The following is a 22,804-nucleotide window of genomic DNA, read 5'->3' as shown; positions in this document are numbered from 1 at the left end:
TTGTATCCAAGAATGTACTAGATGCCAACTGCAAGTAATACAGTATCAGGTAGGATGTGTGTGGGTCATCGTATCCAAGAATGTACTAGATGACACCTGCAAGTAATACAGTATCGGGTAGGATGTGTGTGGGCCATTGTATCCAAGAATGTACTGGATGACAACTGCAAGTAATACAGTATCAGGTAGGATGTGTGTGGGTCATTGTATCCAAGAATGTACTAGATGCCAACTGCAAGTAATACAGTATCAGGTAGGATGTGTGTGGGTCATCGTATCCAAGAATGTACTAGATGACACCTGCAAGTAATACAGTATCAGGTAGGATGTGTGTGGGCCATTGTATCCAAGAATGTACTAGATGCCAACTGCAAGTAATACAGTATCAGGTAGGATGTGTGTGGGTCATCGTATCCAAGAATGTACTGGATGACAACTGCAAGTAATACAGTATCAGGTAGGATGTGTGTGGGCCATTGTATCCAAGAATGTACTAGATGCCAACTGCAAGTAATACAGTATCAGGTAGGATGTGTGTGGGTCATCGTATCCAAGAATGTACTGGATGACAACTGCAAGTAATACAGTATCAGGTAGGATGTGTGTGGGCCATTGTATCCAAGAATGTACTAGATGCCAACTGCAAGTAATACAGTATCAGGTAGGATGTGCGTGGGCCATTGTATCCAAGAATGTACTGGATTACACCTGCAAGTAATACAGTATCAGGTAGGATGTGTGTGGGCCATTGTATCCAAGAATGTACTAGATGCCAACTGCAAGTAATACAGTATCAGGTAGGATGTGTGTGGGTCATTGTATCCAAGAATGTACTAGATGCCAACTGCAAGTAATACAGTATCAGGTAGGATGTGTGTGGGTCATTGTATCCAAGAATGTACTGGATGATAACTGCAAGTAATACAGTATCAGGTAGGATGTGTTTGGGCCATTGTATCCAAGAATGTACTGGATGACAACTGCAAGTAATACAGTATCAGGTAGGATGTGTGTGGGTCATCGTATCCAAGAATGTACTAGATGACACCTGCAAGTAATACAGTATCAGGTAGGATGTGTGTGGGCCATTGTATCCAAGAATGTACTGGATGACAACTGCAAGTAAAGGCCAATTTAGACCCAACGATTCTTATTCAAAATTCGCTCAAAGCCATCTATTTTGAGAGAATCGTTGGGTCTAAATGCACAGATATCGTGCAGTTTTTCTGCACAAGTTGTTCTTCACTCAATTCTAGTTTTCTTGAATTTAGCAACTAAATCTTATCTGCCATGCAGGCTGTTATCACAGTCGGCAGCGCTGATAAGATTCTTTCAGCTTGCGCCCCGCTGGTAGTTTACAGCGGAACGCAAGCTGTAATCAGGGAGGCTGGAATCGGCACATGTGACGGGGACGGAGCTACGCGATGACGCATACAAGGGGGCGGAGCCAGAACGCCGCTGCTGCCGGACCGAGCCGAAGGGAAAAGACCCATCTGCGCAAGCGCGTCTAATCGGGCGATTAGACGCTGAAATTAGACGGCACCATGGCGACGGGGACGCTAGCAACGGAGCAGGTAAGTGAATAACTTCTGTATGGCTCATATTTAATGCACGATGTATATTACAAAGTGCATTAATATGGCCATACAGAAGTGCATAACCCCACTTGCTGCTGCGGGACAACCCCTTTAAGTAGTACTTAGCCATTATAGACTATGCAAAGATGATCGCTCAAAACGGTCACGCAAACTGTCGTTTGGGCGACTTTTGAGCGATCATCTGTCAGTGTAGATGGGGTCTAACACAGTATCAGGTAGGACGTGTGTGGGCCATAGTATCCAAGAAAGTACTGGATGACAACTGCAAGTAATACAGTATCAGGTAGGATGTGTTTGGGCCATTGTATCCAAGAATGTACTGGATGACAACTGCAAGTAATACAGTATCAGGTAGGATGTGTGTGGGTCATTGTATCCAAGAATGTACTAGATCAGGGATCCCCAACCACCGGTCCACGGACCGGGGCCGGGCCGTTGGGTGTTTAGCGTCGGTCCGCGGACCGGGGATGGGAACTTTTGTTCTAAACACAAGGCCCGCGGGCCGAATCCGGCCCGCTGCCTTGTTATGTGGCCCGCGGCGTCCCGACGCCGCTCACCACTGAAGAGATTACCAGCGGGGGCGCCGTAGCTCCCCGCTGGTAATTGCGCTGATCCCGGCACACACGGTGCAGCCAGGATCCTCCTCCCCGAGTCCCCTGCTCATTAGTTCCGCAGGAGAGGACTCGGAGAGGAAGCGTGCCGGGCTGCACACTGACGTCAGGGCAAGCAGAGAGAGAGTGACCCTGACAGCAGGGAGGAGGTAAGTATATGGGTTGGGGGGGGGTGCTTATTACTAGGGGGGGGGCTGTTTATTTCTGGGGGGGGGGCTGCTTACTACTGGGGGGGCTGCTTACAACTAGGGGGCTGCTTATTACTGGGGGGCTGCTTACAACTGGGGGGGCTGCTTATTACTGTGGGGGGGCTGCTACTTACTGGGGGGGCTGCTACTTACTGGGGGGGCTGCCTATTACTGGGGGGGCTGCCTATTACTGGGGGGGGCTGCTTATTACAGGGGGAGGGGCTGCTAATTACTGCGGGGCGCTGGTTATTACTGGGGGGGGAGGCTGCTTATCATTGGGGTGGGCTGTCTATTACTGGGGGGGGGGGGGATAAATTATAAGCTGCCCTATGTGCGTGCTGGGGGGGGGGGGGGAGATAAATTATATGCTGCCCTATGCGTGTGCTTGGGGGGGGGGGAGATAAATCGTATGCTGCCCTATATGTGTGTGCTGGGGGGGGGAATAAATCATATGCTGCCCTATGTGTGTGCTGGGGGGGGGGGGGGGGGAAGATAAATTATATGCTACCCTATGTGTGTGCTGGGGGGGGATAAATTATATACTGCCCTATGTGTGTGCTGGGGGGGATAAATTATATACTGCCCTATGTGTGTGCTGGAAGGGGGGGGGGGGGGGGGGGGGAGTTAAATTATATGCTGCCCTATGTGTGTGCTGGGGGGGGGAATAGATTATATACTGCCCTATGTGTGTGCTGCCAGGCGGGGAGGGGGGGATAGATTATACTGCCCTATGTGTGTATTGCCAGGACATTCTAAGGCCTCCTTCCCACGGATGGATTTCCACCGCGTAATATGCGGCGAAAATCCGCTGCGTTGCCCGCAGCTATTAGGTTCTATTGAACCTAATAGCTCAATGTTCACGGTGCGGAATTCCGCACCGTGAAATCTCCCGTCCTCACCCGCGGCATGCTCTATTTGCCGCGGCTGTACCCGCGCCGGCTTCCATTGCAGTTAAGAGAGGGAGCGCTCACGCTATCTTCCGCTGTAGCACAGCGGAATATAGCGTGAAATAGCCTCTCCGCCCACCGCCGCCGCGTCATATGACACGGCCGGCCGCATAATGTGATGCTGTGGGTGTGTGTTGTGACGTGGCAGGCGTGTCACATGACGCTGCGGTGCGTCACGCCGAAGCGTCATGCGGGACCCAGGACGCCGGATCTGCTGGTAAGTATGGTGTCTCTGGGGGGCGCCGTGACGGGCTTTGCCGCGGAGTATTCCGCGGCGGAGCCCGTCACGGCCGTGTGCGGCCGGCCTAAATGTCATAATTAAATAAGTATGCACAAAACTCAAACCCCCTTCATAACCCCGCCCCATATAACCAAAGCCCCGGCCATGGCCCACCCAACCCTGCCGGACCTTGTAAAAATGTTCTTGCTTGAAGCTGGTCCCTAGTGCCAAAAAGGTTGGGGACCACTGTCCTAGATGACAACTGCAAGTAATACAGTATCAGGTAGGATGTGTGTGGGTCATTGTATCCAAGAATGTACTGGATGACAGCTGCAAGTAATACAGTATCAGGTAGGATGTGTGTGGGTCATTGTATCCAAGAATGTACTGGATGATAACTGCAAGTAATACAGTATCTGGTAAGATGTGTGTGGGCCATTGTATGCACGAATGTACTGGATGACAACTGCAAGTAATACAGTATCGGGTAGGATGTGTGTGGGCCATTGTATCCCAAGAATGTACTGGATGACACCTGCAAGTAATACAGTATCAGGTAGGATGTGTGTGGGTCATCGTATCCAAGAATGTACTGGATTACACCTGCAAGTAGGCACAGACCTGTGTTTTCTGCTGTTGTCATTGAATCACTTCTAGGTTCCTTCCTGTAAGGTAATTGCCAACAAATCATCTCTGCCAACCCTGGAGTTAGTTCACGGCCTGTGACAGGCTTACTGCTGCGCAGAGCGCAGTCTGCAGCCTCTCCTGTGCATCCGTGTGTCGCCTGCTCCCAAACTGAAATAATATATATTACAAGAGCTTCTGAGAGATGTGATCTGGCCATAATTCCCTACATGAAGTTTGAGCAAGAAATCAGACAATTTCCAGAACTACTGCCTGCAAATGGTGGTTCCTACACTCAAGATAACATATAATAATACATATTGAGTTAATAGAGTACGCATGGGATACAGTATAATGGCTCTGAAGCGTCACCTACTGGAAGGTAGCTTGTCTGTAAGTCAATGTCCAAACTTTAACAGGCCTTGCACCATGACGAAGCATATTTGGGGAAGAGTCTGGTTTGGATTATATTCTCAGTCATATTCCAAAGTCTGTTAACGTTGACTTCTAAAGAAGCTGCCCTCTAATAGGTGGCGCTGCAGAAGCACTGTACCATTTACTATTTGAAAACCACATTTCGAAGAGAAGCATGTATGGCCTACCTGGTGGAGACACAATACCCCAATAAGTTAATTAAGGAGCGGAGAGCCCTTACATATCCAATGCACTTAAAGTGACCAGAATACTTGTTTCCTCCATAACAGGTAATAATGGGGTCTCCAAACAACACAGCTTTTCCTATAGGCGTTTTTCTCATGCAAAGCGGCTGGCCAAAAATAATTCACGTAAGCAACTCAGATCATAGACTGTTCATACCAAACATCTCACCTCTGGTGTAACATCTCTTGGAGCAAACCCCGTTCCTCCTGTTGTTAGAATCAAGTTAAGTTCCTTTTCATCGCACCAGTCTATTAATGATTCCTGGCAAAAGACATCAATGTCAAGAAGGGCGTCTTATTGGGAAAGATAAAAGTTATGTAATTGATGCATTTTCTGCAGGCTTAAGTGATAATGATTATACAGTAGATCCGGATGAGAGGCAGTGATATAACGGCCTGGTCAGGGTGCTTTCACATCTGCGGTGGGAGTTCCGTTTCCCTGCTCCGTCCAGGGAGCAGGAAAGAGGATTCCCCAAGGCCGAATGGATCAGTCTTATGATGGAACCCAACAGTGCAGAACAGACCCCATTGACTTTAATGGGGTGCGTTCGCTTTCCGCTCAGCTGTCTGGCATTTTATCTGAAGAAAAAGCGCTAAATGGAACGCTATTTTTCCGTAATTTTGTACCGAAATATGCAACGGAAGTTCCGATGCAGATGTGGACCCAGCCTTCGACACTTTTTTCCCCACTTTCATAAAACAAAAATAAAGGAAATAAATGTAAAAGAAACAGGTGAAAAACTAATAAAAACACAACTATCAATATCAACACTTACATCACATAATTATACCCGGTAAATTGTGGACGGTGAACAGTAGGTTAACAGTGACCACTTTTCTTATGGAAACAATTGTATCTATAGCATATACTGTAACATCTGTCAGTTAAAGGAGTTGTTCAGTCGTAAACTATTGAAGGTCTATGCTCATGATAGGTGATCAATAGTAGATTGGCGAGGGCCTGCTGCATAAGGCCCTTACCAAAAAGCTGTTCTCTGGACTGGCATGTTTTATACACTGAGCTGATTTCTGCAGGAAGCAGGCAGCTCTGTTCTCACTGCAGTGGCCAGGCATGGCATTGCAGGCATTAAAGTGAATAGGAACTTTGCCTGCAGTACCAATCCTGGCAACTGCAGTGGGAAAGGAGCTGTCTGCTTCCTGCAGAAATCAGCTTAGTACATGAGTGCACCAACCCAGTGAACAGCTGATCAAAGGGGATCCCAGGTGGCAGACATTCGCCAATCTACTACTAATGGACCTATCCTAAGGATAGACCATCAATAGTTTACAACTGGACAACCTCTTTAAATGAGTAACCGGAGACCACCGTTCATCACCTGGCATCTTAAGACTGGGGCATATGTTGTTCTAGTATTTTTAAACTGTGCTTTTTCTCAAAAAGACTGGACCATCCAGTCTTTATTGAGGGTCTGAGAGCGTGTCTACATGAACAGGTCTTTTCATGGACCCTACTGAGCACATGGGTCAATGCTTACAGTTCAAGGAAATGCAATTTTGTCACAAGTTCAAAACATGTCTGAACAATGAAGTTATGGAACATGTTCCCACAGGATTTCCCAATTTTCCTGAAGGTGTGGATTGATTTAAAGGGTTTTAAAAAAGTAAAATACAGATGATCTATACGCCGGATCAGTGGTGGTTCCCTGGCTAGGATCCCTACTAGTCAGCTGTTTGAAGAGACCACAGTGCTCGAATGAGAGACTCTTCTTAAGCCAGCATTATCATGTTCATTCATCATGTGGCCTATGAATGCTTGCACCTCAGCTGCTCCTCCCCCTGGTATTAGAGAGAGTTTTTAGGGCAAAAATAATATTTTGAATGTAGCTTAAAGAGTGTTGGAAAAAACTAAAAACGTAACTTACTCTGGTCATTTTATGGTGAACGATGTCTGAAATTTAAAGGGAGTCTGTCAGCTCAAACATTTGGTCCAAACCACAGGCATCATGTTATAGAGCAGGAGCAGCTGAGCAGATTGATGTATATTTTATGGGGAAAGATTCAGTAGAACTTGCAATTTATTCATTAAAACGTCTACATGATGTTAACTGAGTAGTCCAAAAGGCGGTCCTTACAGTGACTGACAGCTACAGCTGGACCGCCCACTGGACCACTCAGTTCAGAACATGCACAATAAATTAATTTAAATGAATAAATTACAAATTACACTGAATCTTTCCCCATACATCTAATATATCAATCTGCTCAGCTCCTCCTGCTCTACAACATGATGCCTAAAGTTTGGACAGCACATGGGAGCTGACAGACTCCCTTTAAGTAGTGCGTCAGCAGCACTCCTCACCAGCAGCTAAGGGATAGGATAGCATCTTAGGTACACTATATTCCTCCAGGTTGTCCAGTCCTGACCTTAAAGGTGCTTTACAATTAGATTAGAAATAGTTCTGACACTGCTGGACCCTAACCGTTACTAAATACTCTAAAGTCAAGCGTTTTCATATTACTGCAAAGATTAAAGCATAAACTAAAACAATGTATAAAGAACTAATAAAGATGATTTAAAGGTGTTCTGGTACAACAAGGCAGAAGTATTCAACAACTTTATGATAAGCATTCATCAGTACGGTTTCATTAAGAGGATTAATAATAATACAATACCTTAATATCTTCTATTTCATCTGGCACAATCTTATACGCGGATATAGTCCCACCCAATCTACAATTAGAAACATAAATCGTATTACATTCAGTCAGGTAAAATATCCATTACATAATCGCACAATTGGCATAAACACATAAAGGAAAATTCCACCATTAGGATATAATTAGAGGAGGAGGCATATTTCTAGCACGCATTTTCATGCAAGTTACATCTGCAGCAATTCTGTAACATGTAGGGGATGCTGAAGAGTCAGAAATCTGCAGTGTGCTCTAAAAGTAATGCCTTTTTTATACCATTGATTGTCAATGGGGTTTTGCAAAACCTCATTCATTTACTTTTTATCGTAATCGGTAGTAGATTTCCAAATAAGCAACCTGCAAATAAGCAAAATCTCAATAATGTTTGAACACATCTTAAATTATCATCTGATATATCCCAGGCAGATTCTAAGAACATTGGGGCCACAATGCTCGGGAACAATCCCAATCAAGGGTGGATTATAAGAGGGGTAAATAATATATGCTTTGGACCATGGGTGCACAACAGGCAGCCTAGGAACCACATGCGGCCTGCAATGTCATTTTGCGTGGCCCCCAACCATCTGAAAATGCTAGTCTGTGCGTATCTGCCCTTGACCAGCTCGACGTTTCAGAAAAGAAGTACAGTCAAACCTCTAGTTTCGTTGATAATCTGTCCAAAAGCAAATCGGCCAAACTTGAAACCAATGACACTAGAGGCAATTATTTTCATAGGAATCAATGTAAATCCAATGAATTCGCTGTAGACATTCCAATTTTCCTTGGGGAAGGGGGGGAGGGTTTCTTGAAATATAAGCCCTCCCCTGAAAATAAGCCCTAGCTTGACTCCATGGAAAGAAGAAAAAATGACTCACCTCGCAGACATGATCCCCATTCCTGTCACTGCTCTCCAGGCTCTCCAGCAGGCTTCTGTGTTGGCTTCAGCATTGAAACACCATTCTCTTTCTGGTAATGTGGATTTGAATAACATGACTCCAGGAAGAGAATGCTGTGATTGGATCAGGACCACAGCCTGAATCAATTACAGCCAACGCGTGATGAACCAATCAGAATCATTCAATGAACGACATTATTGAATGGCTGTGATTGGCTCATCACAGCATTCTCTTCCTGGAGGCGGGGTGTTCAATCCACATTACCAGGAAGAGAATGGTGTTTTAACGCTGAAGCCGACACGGAAGCCTGCTGGAGTGCCTGGAGAGCCGCGGGAGGGACAGGGATGAAGCCTGCAAGGCCAAGTCGGCTGGCGAAACTAGAAGCAACCAGCGAAACTGGAGGCGAAATCCTGGCTAGAAAAATCATTGAAACTGGAAACCGGCGAAAGGAGAAGACAACGATAGTAGAGGTTTGACTGTATATATATTAAGCAACATTCACATGTGGAAAAAAAGTGAAAAAAGCATGACAGAAGACGGACAGACCGCATTATAGTCCTTGGGGTTCGTCAGCACTGTTTGATTCCATCATAGGATGGATCCTTTCAAGCAGGGATTTAGTTTTCCTACTCCCATAGTGGTATCTCAATGGAAACCCAACCCTAGATGGGAATGGGGGCTTACAGGTGGCCGTCTATGTATGCGGTGCTCTCTACATTGTAGTTTATGGGAGTTGTTAAATGTAAGGCTAATACTGTAACATCCATCATTTACAATGAAGAGAGACATGCATGTTTTGAAGATGCCCCACTTCCATTGAGTGCTGATTGGGGGTAGATGGGGACCCTCACTATCCAAAAATCACAAGTGTCAACACTCGTATGGTGGCCGGCATTTGTGACTGCAGGCACAGCTTGCGTTGATTTCAATGACAGCCGTTCCTGCAGTTACAAGTGCCAGCCACTACACAGAGGTCAGCGTGGAGATTTACATTGCTTCCGTTCCGACCTCTGTGTATTTGCTGCGCTGACACCATGCCTCAACTCAGCTGATCGGTCGAGGTTCCGAGCGACACCTCCGAGGCGATCAACTACTGATGGCCTATCCTGAGGATAGGTAATCAATAGTATTTTCCATGAACAACCCCTTTAAGACAAGAAGAAGCCGGTAGGCTTCAAAGAATGAAATGGCCTGCACAGTTGCCAGACTTAAAGGGGACATACATGCAGCGCCAGCTGTCAGTGACGGGCTAAACTGGGGTTGGAGCAGAAGCTACTGCTCTGACCCCTGTGTAGTGGCTAGCGCTCATAATTCCAGGCACAGCTCTCACTGAAATCAATTGGATGAACTGGACATCAGGGTGAAAGGAAAGCAACCTACAAGTGCAGCACATTTGTGGGAACTTCTGCAACAATGTTGGTAGGTAATTTCTGAACAATATCTGAATGTATTTGTAGAAAGAATGTCCCGGTTGTGTGAAGCTGCTATATCAGATAGAGGTGGCCACTTTGAAGAGTCAAAAAAACTAGATTTAAGCCATTAATTTCATTCATCTTAACTTGTTTTATGCTTTCAATTTAAAGTGCATTTGAGACATTAAACTGTGTAACCACCAATAAAAACTTGAAAAACTGAGGTGTTTGTAAAACTTTGATCAGCAGTGGATGTCCAAGTATTATGCTAAGGAGTCACTTCCCTCAATATGTGGTAGGTATAAAAGTGGTTGTTCATCACTATATTGCACCTGTGCAATGCTCCTCCATATAACAATATGCCAACCTGCATGCTGAGGTATGTGGTGTCTATTCCTGCCCTTGTATTTTATATCAGTATACCAGTAAGTATGGCTGCCCTCTGTGATTTTCCAACCAGACATTTTTAACATATACTTTTGATATGGCATAAATGTCTCAGATGGGAACATCCCCTTAAGGTTTATTACGTCTCTTGAGAGTAGTTGAACGGGATAATGTGGCCCTCAGGCCATAAAAGGTTGTGCACCTCTGCTTTAAACAGATGGCAAGATATGATTGCCACATAAAAGACAAGCAGGGGTCAGCAAGCCAAGCATAATCACAACTGTCTCCAGTTAAGTAAATGAGAGTTAAAATAAATAGTAATGTAACAAAAACAGCAAGTAACAGAGTAACAATTACAGACAGAAAATATCAAAAATGTGTCTAGAATTGATAAAACTCAGAAAAATCTAAAAAAAACCAAACATTTAGAAAAGTAAATGTACACCCACATAAAAAGTCTAAATGAATGATAACTGACACCAAACATCTTTCATTTCCACAATGAAACAATAAGATAAATGACTGTGTTTTCAGACTTAATTTTATAAATAGCAGCGTAAAATCTAATATAAATAAGCCGACATGCTTTTCCTTGCACCACACTTTGACCCCTTTGCTTTAACTTTGGTGGCTGATTTTGGTGGCATTAGATGAGGTACATGCCACCCACCGATGTTAAATCATTAAACTTGAGTTTATTAGGTGCAGTGAGCAGTCAGGCAAGTTCAAAGTAACAATGTTAAGTCTATGGCTGCTCTGTTTTGTCAGCCCCAGAGAGTGAAGGGTTGCCTTGCTAAGCAACTGGGGAGAGAGAGACAGACAGACAGGCCGACAGGCCGACGGAGCAGAGCGACAGGCCGACGGAGCACAGCGACAGGCCGACGGAGCAGAGCGACAGGCCGACGGAGCAGAGCGACAGGCCGACGGAGCAGAGCGACAGGCCGACGGAGCACAGCGACAGGCCGACGGAGCACAGCGACAGGCCGACGGAGCACAGCGACAGGCCGACGGAGCACAGCGACAGGCCGACGGAGCACAGCGACAGGCCGACGGAGCACAGCACACAAGGCAGACAGCGAGAGACGCACACAAGGCAGACAGCGAGAGACGCACACAAGGCAGACAGCGAGAGACGCACACAAGGCAGACAGCGAGAGACGCACACAAGGCAGACAGCGAGAGACGCACACAAGGCAGACAGCGAGAGACGCACACAAGGCAGACAGCGAGAGACGCACACAAGGCAGACAGCGAGAGACGCACACAAGGCAGACAGCGAGAGACGCACACAAGGCAGACAGCGAGAGACGCACACAAGGCAGACAGCGAGAGACGCACACAAGGCAGACAGCGAGAGACGCACACAAGGCAGACAGCGAGAGACGCACACAAGGCAGACAGCGAGAGACGCACACAAGGCAGACAGCGAGAGACGCACACAAGGCAGACAGCGAGAGACGCACACAAGGCAGACAGCGAGAGACGCACACAAGGCAGACAGCGAGAGACGCACACAAGGCAGACAGCGAGAGACGCACACAAGGCAGACAGCGAGAGACGCACACAAGGCAGACAGCGAGAGACGCACACAAGGCAGACAGCGAGAGACGCACACAAGGCAGACAGCGAGAGACGCACACAAGGCAGACAGCGAGAGACGCACACAAGGCAGACAGCGAGAGACGCACACAGGGCAGACAGCGAGAGACGCACACAGGGCAGACAGCGAGAGACGCACACAGGGCAGACAGCGAGAGACACACACACAAGGCAGACAGGGAGAGACACACACACAAGGCAGACAGAGACAGAGAGAGAGAGACACACACACAAGGCAGACAGAGACAGAGAGAGAGACACACACACACAAGGCAGACAGAGACAGAGAGACACACACAGGGCAGACAGAGACAGAGAGACACACACAGGGCAGACAGAGAGAGAGGCAGACAGAGAGAGACCAACAGAGACACACATAAGGCAGGCAGAGAGAGAGACACACACACAAGGCAGACAGAGGGAGACACACACACAAGGCAGACAGCGAGAGACACACACACAAGGCAGACAGAGAGAGACACACACACAAGGCAGACAGAGAGAGACACACACACAAGGCAGACAGAGAGAGACACACACACAAGGCAGACAGAGAGAGACACACACACAAGGCAGACAGAGAGAGACACACACACAAGGCAGACAGAGAGAGACACACACACAAGGCAGACAGAGAGAGACACACACACAAGGCAGACAGAGAGAGACACACACACAAGGCAGACAGAGAGAGACACACACACAAGGCAGACAGAGAGAGACACACACACAAGGCAGACAGAGAGAGACACACACACAAGGCAGGCAGAGAGAGACACACACAAGGCAGGCAGAGAGAGACACACACAAGGCAGGCAGAGAGAGACACACACAAGGCAGACAGAGAGAGACACACACAAGGCAGACAGAGAGAGACACACACAAGGCAGACAGAGAGAGACACACACAAGGCAGACAGAGAGAGACACACACAAGGCAGACAGAGAGAGACACACACAAGGCAGACAGAGAGAGACACACACAAGGCAGACAGAGAGAGACACACACAAGGCAGACAGAGAGAGACACACACAAGGCAGACAGAGAGAGACACACACAAGGCAGACAGAGAGAGACACACACAAGGCAGACAGAGAGAGACACACACAAGGCAGACAGAGAGAGAAACACACAAGGCAGACAGAGAGAGAAACACACAAGGCAGACAGAGAGAGACACACACAAGGCAGACAGAGAGAGACACACACAGGGCAGACAGAGAGAGACACACACAGGGCAGACAGAGAGAGACACACACAAGGCAGACAGAGAGAGACACACACGAGGCAGACAGAGAGAGACACACACGAGGCAGACAGAGAGAGACACACACAAGGCAGACAGAGAGAGACACACACAAGGCAGACAGAGAGAGAAACACACAAGGCAGACAGAGAGAGAAACACACAAGGCAGACAGAGAGAGAAACACACAAGGCAGACAGAGAGAGAAACACACAAGGCAGACAGAGAGAGAAACACACAAGGCAGACAGAGAGAGACACACACAAGGCAGACAGAGAGAGACACACACAGGGCAGACAGAGAGAGACACACACAGGGCAGACAGAGAGAGACACACACAAGGCAGAGAGAGACACACACAAGGCAGACAGAGAGAGACACACACACAAGGCAGACAGAGAGAGACACACACACACAAGGCAGACAGAGAGAGAGACACACACAAGGCAGACAGAGAGAGAGAGACACACACAAGGCAGACAGAGAGAGAGAGACACACACAAGGCAGACAGAGAGAGAGAGAGACACACACAAGGCAGACAGAGAGAGAGACACACAGGGCAGACAGAAAGAGAGAGACACACAGGGCAGACAGAGAGAGAGAGACACACAGGGCAGACAGAGAGAGAGAGACACACAGGGCAGAGAGAGAGAGAGACACACACAGGGCAGACAGAGAGAGACAGACACACACAGGGCAGACAGAGAGAGACAGAGAGAGAGAGACACAGGGCAGACAGAGAAAGAGACCCACAGGGCAGACAGAGAGAGAGGCAGACAGAGAGAGACCAACAGAGACACACACAGGGCAGACACACAGATACACACAGGGCAATCAGAAAGAGAGACACACACAAGGCAGACAGAGAGAGACACACACAAGGCAGACAGAGAGAGACACACACAAGGCAGACAGAGAGAGACACACACAAGGCAGACAGAGAGAGACACACACAAGGCAGACAGAGAGAGACACACACAAGGCAGACAGAGAGAGACACACACAAGGCAGACAGAGAGAGACACACACAAGGCAGACAGAGAGAGACACACACAAGGCAGACAGAGAGAGACACACACAAGGCAGACAGAGAGAGACACACACAAGGCAGACAGAGAGAGACACACACAAGGCAGACAGAGAGAGACACACACAAGGCAGACAGAGAGAGACACACACAAGGCAGACAGAGAGAGACACACACAAGGCAGACAGAGAGAGACACACACAAGGCAGACAGAGAGAGACACACACAAGGCAGACAGAGAGAGACACACACACACAAGGCAGACAGAGAGAGACACACACACACAAGGCAGACAGAGAGAGACACACACACACAAGGCAGACAGAGAGAGACACACACACACAAGGCAGACAGAGAGAGACACACACACACAAGGCAGACAGAGAGAGACACACACACACAAGGCAGACAGAGAGAGACACACACACACAAGGCAGACAGAGAGAGACACACACACACAAGGCAGACAGAGAGAGACACACACACACAAGGCAGACAGAGAGAGAGACACACACAAGGCAGACAGAGAGAGACACACACACAAGGCAGACAGAGAGAGACACACACACAAGGCAGACAGAGAGAGACACACACACAAGGCAGACAGAGAGAGACACACACACAAGGCAGACAGAGAGAGACACACACACAAGGCAGACAGAGAGAGACACACACACAAGGCAGACAGAGAGAGACACACACACAAGGCAGACAGAGAGAGACACACACACACACAAGGCAGACAGAGAGAGACACACACACACACAAGGCAGACAGAGAGAGACACACACACACACAAGGCAGACAGAGAGAGACACACACACACACAAGGCAGACAGAGAGAGACACACACAAGGCAGACAGAGAGAGAGACACACACAAGGCAGACAGAGAGAGAGACACACACAAGGCAGACAGAGAGAGACACACACACAAGGCAGACAGAGAGAGACACACACACAAGGCAGACAGAGAGAGACACACACACAAGGCAGACAGAGAGAGACACACACACACAAGGCAGACAGAGAGAGACACACACACAAGGCAGACAGAGAGAGACACACACACAAGGCAGACAGAGAGAGACACACACACAAGGCAGACAGAGAGAGACACACACACAAGGCAGACAGAGAGAGACACACACAAGGCAGACAGAGAGACACACACACAAGGCAGACAGAGAGAGAGACACACACACAAGGCAGACAGAGAGAGAGACACACACACAAGGCAGACAGAGAGAGACACACACACAAGGCAGACAGAGAGAGACACACACACACAAGGCAGACAGAGAGAGAGACACACACAAGGCAGACAGAGAGAGAGACACACACAAGGCAGACAGAGAGAGAGACACACACAAGGCAGACAGAGAGAGAGACACACACAAGGCAGACAGAGAGAGAGACACACACAAGGCAGACAGAGAGAGAGACACACACAAGGCAGACAGAGAGAAACACACACACAAGGCAGACAGAGAGAGACACACACAAGGCAGACAGAGAGACACACACACACAAGGCAGACAGAGAGAGACACACACAAGGCAGACAGAGAGACACACACAAGGCAGACAGAGAGACACACACAAGGCAGACAGAGAGACACACACACAAGGCAGTCAGAGAGAGACACACACAAGGCAGACAGAGAGAGACACACACAAGGCAGACAGAGAGAGACACACACAAGGCAGACAGAGAGAGACACACACAAGGCAGACAGAGAGAGAGACACACAAGGCAGACAGAGAGAGACACACACACACGGCAGACAGAGAGAGACACACACACACGGCAGACAGAGAGAGACACACACACACGGCAGACAGAGAGAGACACACACAAGGCAGACAGAGAGAGAGAGAGACACACACACACACACACAAGGCAGACAGAGAGAGACAGAGAGAGATACACACAGGGCAGACAGAGAGAGACACAGACCAGACAGAGAGAGACACAGACCAGACAGAGAGAGACACACACACAGAAGGCAGACAGAGGGAGAGACACACACAGAAGGCAGACAGAGGGAGAGACACACACAGAAGGCAGACAGAGGGAGAGACACACACACAGAAGGCAGACAGAGGGAGAGACACACACACAGAAGGCAGACAGAGAGAGACACACACAAGGCAGACAGAGAGAGACACACACAAGGCAGACAGAGAGAGACACACACACACAAGGCAGACAGAGAGAGACACACACAAGGCAGACAGAGAGAGACACACACAAGGCAGACAGAGAGAGACACACACAAGGCAGACAGAGAGAGACACACACAAGGCAGACAGAGAGAGACACACACAAGGCAGACAGAGAGAGACACACACAAGGCTGACAGAGAGAGACACACACAAGGCAGACAGAGAGAGACACACACAAGGCAGACAGAGAGAGACACACACACAAGGCAGACAGAGAGAGAGACACACACACAAGGCAGACAGAGAGAGAGACACAAGGCAGACAGAGAGAGAGACACAAGGCAGACAGAGAGAGAGACACAAGGCAGACAGAGAGAGAGAGACACACACACAAGGCAGACAGAGAGAGAGAGACACACACAAGGCAGACAGAGAGAGAGAGACACACACAAGGCAGACAGAGAGAGAGAGACACACACAAGGCAGACAGAGAGAGAGACACACACAAGGCAGACAGAGAGAGAGAGACACACACAAGGCAGACAGAGAGAGAGACACACACAAGGCAGACAGAGAGAGAGACACACACAAGGCAGACAGAGAGAGAGACACACACAAGGCAGACAGAGAGAGAGACACACACAAGGCAGACAGAGAGAGAGACACACACAAGGCAGACAGAGAGAGAGACACACACAAGGCAGACAGAGAGAGAGACACACACAAGGCAGACAGAGAGAGAGACACACACAGGGCAGACAGAGAGAGAGACACACACAAGGCAGACAGAGAGAGACACACACAAGGCAGACAGAGAGAGACACACACAAGGCAGACAGAGAGAGACACACACAAGGCAGACAGAGAGACACACACAAGGCAGACAGAGAGAGAGAGACACACACACAAGGCAGTCAGAGAGAGAGACACACACAAGGCAGACAGAGAGAGACACACACAAGGCAGACAGAGAGAGAGACACACAAGGCAGACAGAGAGAAACACACACAAGGCAGACAGAGAGAGACACACACACACGGCAGACAGAGAGAGACACACACACACGGCAGACAGAGAGAGACACACACACACAAGGCAGACAGAGAGAGAGAGAGAGACACACACACACACACACAGGGCAGACAGAGAGAGACACAGACCAGACAGAGAGAGACACACACACAGAAGGCAGACAGAGGGAGAGACACACACAGAAGGCAGACAGAGGGAGAGACACACACAGAAGGCAGACAGAGGGAGAGACACACACAGAAGGCAGACAGAGGGAGAGACACACACAGAAGGCAGACAGAGGGAGAGACACACACAGAAGGCAGACAGAGGGAGAGACACACACAGAAGGCAGACAGAGGGAGAGACACACACACAGAAGGCAGACAGAGGGAGAGACACACACACAGAAGGCAGACAGAGGGAGAGACACACACAGAAGGCAGACAGAGGGAGAGACACACACACAGAAGGCAGACAGAGGGAGAGACACACACACAGAAGGCAGACAGAGGGAGAGACACACACACAGAAGGCAGACAGAGGGAGAGACACACACACAGAAGGCAGACAGAGGGAGAGACACACACACAGAAGGCAGACAGAGGGAGAGACACACACACAGAAGGCAGACAGAGGGAGAGACACACACACAGAAGGCAGACAGAGGGAGAGACACACACACAGAAGGCAGACAGAGGGAGAGACACACACACAGAAGGCAGACAGAGGGAGAGACACACACACAGAAGGCAGACAGAGAGAGACACACACAAGGCAGACAGAGAGAGACACACACAAGGCAGACAGAGAGAGACACACACAAGGCAGACAGAGAGAGACACACACACACACAAGGCAGACAGAGAGAGAGACACACACAAGGCAGACAGAGAGAGACACACACACAAGGCAGACAGAGAGAGACACACACACAAGGCAGACAGAGAGAGACACACACACAAGGCAGACAGAGAGAGACACACACACAAGGCAGACAGAGAGAGACACACACACAAGGCAGACAGAGAGAGACACACACACAAGGCAGACAGAGAGAGACACACACACAAGGCAGACAGAGAGAGAGACACACACACAAGGCAGACAGAGAGAGAGACACACACACAAGGCAGACAGAGAGAGAGACACACACACAAGGCAGACAGAGAGAGAGACACACACACAAGGCAGACAGAGAGAGAGACACACACACAAGGCAGACAGAGAGAGAGACACACACACAAGGCAGACAGAGAGAGAGACACACACACAAGGCAGACAGAGAGAGAGACACACACACAAGGCAGACAGAGAGAGAGACACACACACAAGGCAGACAGAGAGAGACACACACACAAGGCAGACAGAGAGAGAGACACACACACAAGGCAGATAGAGAGAGAGACACACACAAGGCAGACAGAGAGAGAGACACACAAGGCAGACAGAGAGAGAGACACACACAAGGCAGACAGAGAGAGAGACACACACAAGGCAGACAGAGAGAGAGAGACACACACAAGGCAGACAGAGAGAGACACACACACAAGGCAGACAGAGAGAGACACACACACAAGGCAGACAGAGAGAGAGACACACACAAGGCAGACAGAGAGAGAGACACACACAAGGCAGACAGAGAGAGAGACACACACAAGGCAGACAGAGAGAGAGACACACACAAGGCAGACAGAGAGAGACACACACAAGGCAGACAGAGAGAGACACACACAAGGCAGACAGAGAGAGACACACAAGGCAGACAGAGAGAGAGACACACACACAAGGCAGTCAGAGAGAGACACACACAAGGCAGTCAGAGAGAGAGACACACACAAGGCAGACAGAGAGAGAGACACACACAAGGCAGACAGAGAGAGACACACACAAGGCAGACAGAGAGAGACACACACAAGGCAGACAGAGAGAGACACACACAAGGCAGACAGAGAGAGACACACACACACAAGGCAGACAGAGAGAGAGAGAGACACACACACACACACACACAAGGCAGACAGAGAGAGACAGAGAGAGATACACACAGGGCAGACAGAGAGAGACACAGACCAGACAGAGAGAGACACAGACCAGACAGAGAGAGACACACACACAGAAGGCAGACAGAGGGAGAGACACACACAGAAGGCAGACAGAGGGAGAGACACACACAGAAGGCAGACAGAGGGAGAGACACACACACAGAAGGCAGACAGAGAGAGACACACACACAGAAGGCAAACAGAGAAAGAGACACACACAAGGCAGACAGAGAGAGAGAGACAGACACACACAAGGCAGACAGAGAGAGAGAGACAGACACACACAGAAGGCAGACAGAGACCGAGACAGACACACACACAAGGCAGACAGAGAGAGACACACACACAAGGCAGACAGAGACAGACACACACACAAGGCAGACAGAGAGAGACACACACAGGGCAGACAGAGAGAGACACACACAGGGCAGACAGAGAGAGACACACACAGGGCAGACAGACAGAGACACACACACAGGGCAGACAGAGACAGAGAGAGACACACACAGGGCAGACAGAGACAGAGAGAGACACACACAGGGCAGACAGAGACAGAGAGAGACACACACAGGGCAGACAGAGAGACACACACAGGGCAGACAGAGAGAGACACACGCAGGGCAGACAGGGACAGAGAGAGACACACACGCAGGGCAGACAGAGACAGAGAGAGACACACGCAGGGCAGACAGAGACACACACAAGGCAGACAGAGACACACACAAGGCAGACAGAGACACACACAAGGCAGACAGAGACACACACAAGGCAGACAGAGACACACACAAGGCAGAGAGAGACACATACAAGGCAGAGAGAGACACACACAAGGCAGACAGAGACACACACAAGGCAGACAGAGACACACACAAGGCAGACAGAGAGACACACACACAAGGCAGACAGAGACACACACACACAAGGCAGAGAGAGACACACACACACAAGGCAGAGAGAGACACACACACAAGGCAGACAGAGAGAGACACACACACACAAGGCAGAGAGAGACACACACACACAAGGCAGAGAGAGACACACACACACAAGGCAGAGAGAGACACACACACAAGGCAGACAGAGAGAGACACACACACACAAGGCAGACAGAGAGAGACACACACACACACAAGGCAGACAGAGAGAGACACACACACACAAGGCAGACAGAGAGAGACAGAGAGAGACACACACAGGGCAGACAGAGAGAGACAGAGAGAGACACACACAGGGCAGACAGAGACAGAGAGAGACACACACAGGGCAGACAGAGAGAGACACACACAGGGCAGACAGAGAGAGACACACACAGGGCAGACAGAGACACACACAAGGCAGACAGAGACACACACAAGGCAGACAGAGAGACACACACACAAGGCAGAGAGAGACACACACAAGGCAGACAGAGACACACACACACAAGGCAGAGAGAGACACACACACACAAGGCAGACAGAGAGAGACACACACACACAAGGCAGACAGAGAGAGACACACACACACACAAGGCAGACAGAGAGAGACACACACACACAAGGCAGACAGAGAGAGACAGAGAGAGACACACACAGGGCAGACAGAGAGAGACACACACAGGGCAGACAGAGAGAGGCACACACAGGGCAGACAGAGAGAGGCACACACATGGCAGACAGAGAGAGACAGAGGCACACACATGGCAGGCAGAGAGAGAGACAGACAGTAGGCAGAGAGAGACAGACAGTAGGCAGAGAGAGACAGACAGTAGGCAGAGAGAGAGACAGACAGTAGGCAGAGAGAGAGACAGACAGTAGGCAGAGAGAGAGACAGACAGTAGGCAGAGAGAGAGACAGACAGCAGGCAGAGAGAGAGACAGACAGCAGGCAGAGAGAGAGACAGACAGCAGGCAGAGAGAGAGACAGACAGCAGGCAGAGAGAGAGACAGACAGCAGGCAGAGAGAGAGACAGACAGCAGGCAGAGAGAGAGACAGACAGTAGGCAGAGAGAGAGACACACAGCAGACAGAGAGAGAGACACACAGCAGACAGAGAAAGAAACACAGAGAGAGAGACACACAGCAGACAGAGAAAGAAACACAGAGAGAGACACACAGCAGACAGAGAAAGAAACACAGAGAGAGACACACAGCAGACAGAGAAAGAAACACAGAGAGAGACACACAGCAGACAGAGAAAGAAACACAGAGAGAGACACACAGCAGACAGAGAAAGAAACACAGAGAGAGAGACACACAGCAGACAGAGAAAGAAACACAGAGAGAGACACACAGCAGACAGAGAGAGACACACAGCAGACAGAGAAAGAAACACAGAGAGAGACACACAGCAGACAGAGAAAGAAACACAGAGAGAGAGAGAGAGACAGAGAAAGAGAGACAGACGGCGCACAGATAGAGAAACACACAGAGACAGATATACACACACAGCGAGGGAGACAGAGACACATGGCAGAAACAGAGAGAGACACCCATGGAAGACAGAGAGAGAGAGAGAGAGAGAGACCTACATGTGAGTGACACCCATGGTAGACACAAAGAGAAAGGCACACAGAGAGTGAGTGTGAGAGAGAGAGAGAGAGAGAGAGAGAGAGAGACAGAGACAAGATATTACCGCAGGATACACCGAATATACTAGGGGCTCTACAGTTACATATCCTATACTAAGTGGCATAATATACAGACATGTGGTATACACTAGACCAAGCCGTGGACCTAAACATTTACAACTATTTTTCCAAGCTTCTTATGTTCACGTTGCGAACATCGGGTCCCTCTAGTAATGTAAAAATACAATTAGGAGATCAAACTGATATTTATCACAAGGTTATCACATCATGTAAAAAGGCTAACTCATTCCCTGGCCACAATGTGTTAAAGCATATGTTAACATCTGGCTAGGCTGCAATAATAAATAAATGAGTCATTTAAATCACTCTTCACTAGGTTGGGGAACCACAGCAGCTAGTTTCCTGAATCTCTACCCTCACCTTTCTGCCCCCAAGAGGAAGAGAACACAATTATGTCTTTTGTGCATGAAAAATCAATACAAACATATTTTACTAAGTCCCTGCAGAAAAAAAAATGATGCACCTATCATGCATTTAGAAAGATTCATAACATTCAAGTTCCTGGCTAGAGTGTTCCCAGCAATGCAAAGCTGGTCTCATGAACAAACATAAGCTCCATTACTCCTCCCCTCTTCTGTTTCAGAGGCTGTGTAGCATAACCACACCCACTCAATACTACACAGCTATCTCATCCTCTCAAAGTAGCTGCTTGTCCTTTCCCCCTCACTGCAGATGAAAGCAGAAAATTCACCTGGAGTGTATTACAGCCCTCTGTAATAGTAGCTTTCTTTGCTCTCTGTTTTGACGACCTCCTCCTCCATTCCCTGAGATGGTCATACAGCCCTCTGTAACATCACCCCCGGTCCCCCAGCCTTAAAGAGGACCTCTCACTGAATAAAGTTACTGGGGGCTGGCTACATGACTCTGCAGTTAGTGATCTGCTGA

The 22,804-nt window shown here is 48.9% G+C and overlaps 1 protein-coding gene across 10 annotated transcripts in view; it reads right to left on the bottom strand.

Moving 5' to 3' along the window:
• GPHN (gephyrin) overlaps positions 1-22,804 on the bottom strand; it is a 399,070-nt gene that overhangs the window by 245,686 nt on the left and 130,580 nt on the right. For all 10 annotated transcript variants that reach the window (XM_066608689.1, XM_066608687.1, XM_066608686.1 and 7 more), the window contains exons 3-4: positions 7,482-7,539; positions 5,017-5,109 (exon numbers count right to left, since the gene is read on the bottom strand). In XM_066608689.1, the coding sequence (XP_066464786.1) occupies positions 5,017-5,109; positions 7,482-7,539 (151 nt within the window). The remainder of the gene's footprint in view (positions 1-5,016; positions 5,110-7,481; positions 7,540-22,804) is intronic.

The sequence above is a fragment of the Eleutherodactylus coqui genome, chromosome 6 (assembly GCF_035609145.1).
Source record: "Eleutherodactylus coqui strain aEleCoq1 chromosome 6, aEleCoq1.hap1, whole genome shotgun sequence".
Classification (NCBI taxonomy): domain Eukaryota; kingdom Metazoa; phylum Chordata; class Amphibia; order Anura; family Eleutherodactylidae; genus Eleutherodactylus; species Eleutherodactylus coqui.
The sequence above is the reverse complement of the archived record's forward strand: the minus strand, read 5'-3'. Positions and strand labels throughout refer to the sequence as shown.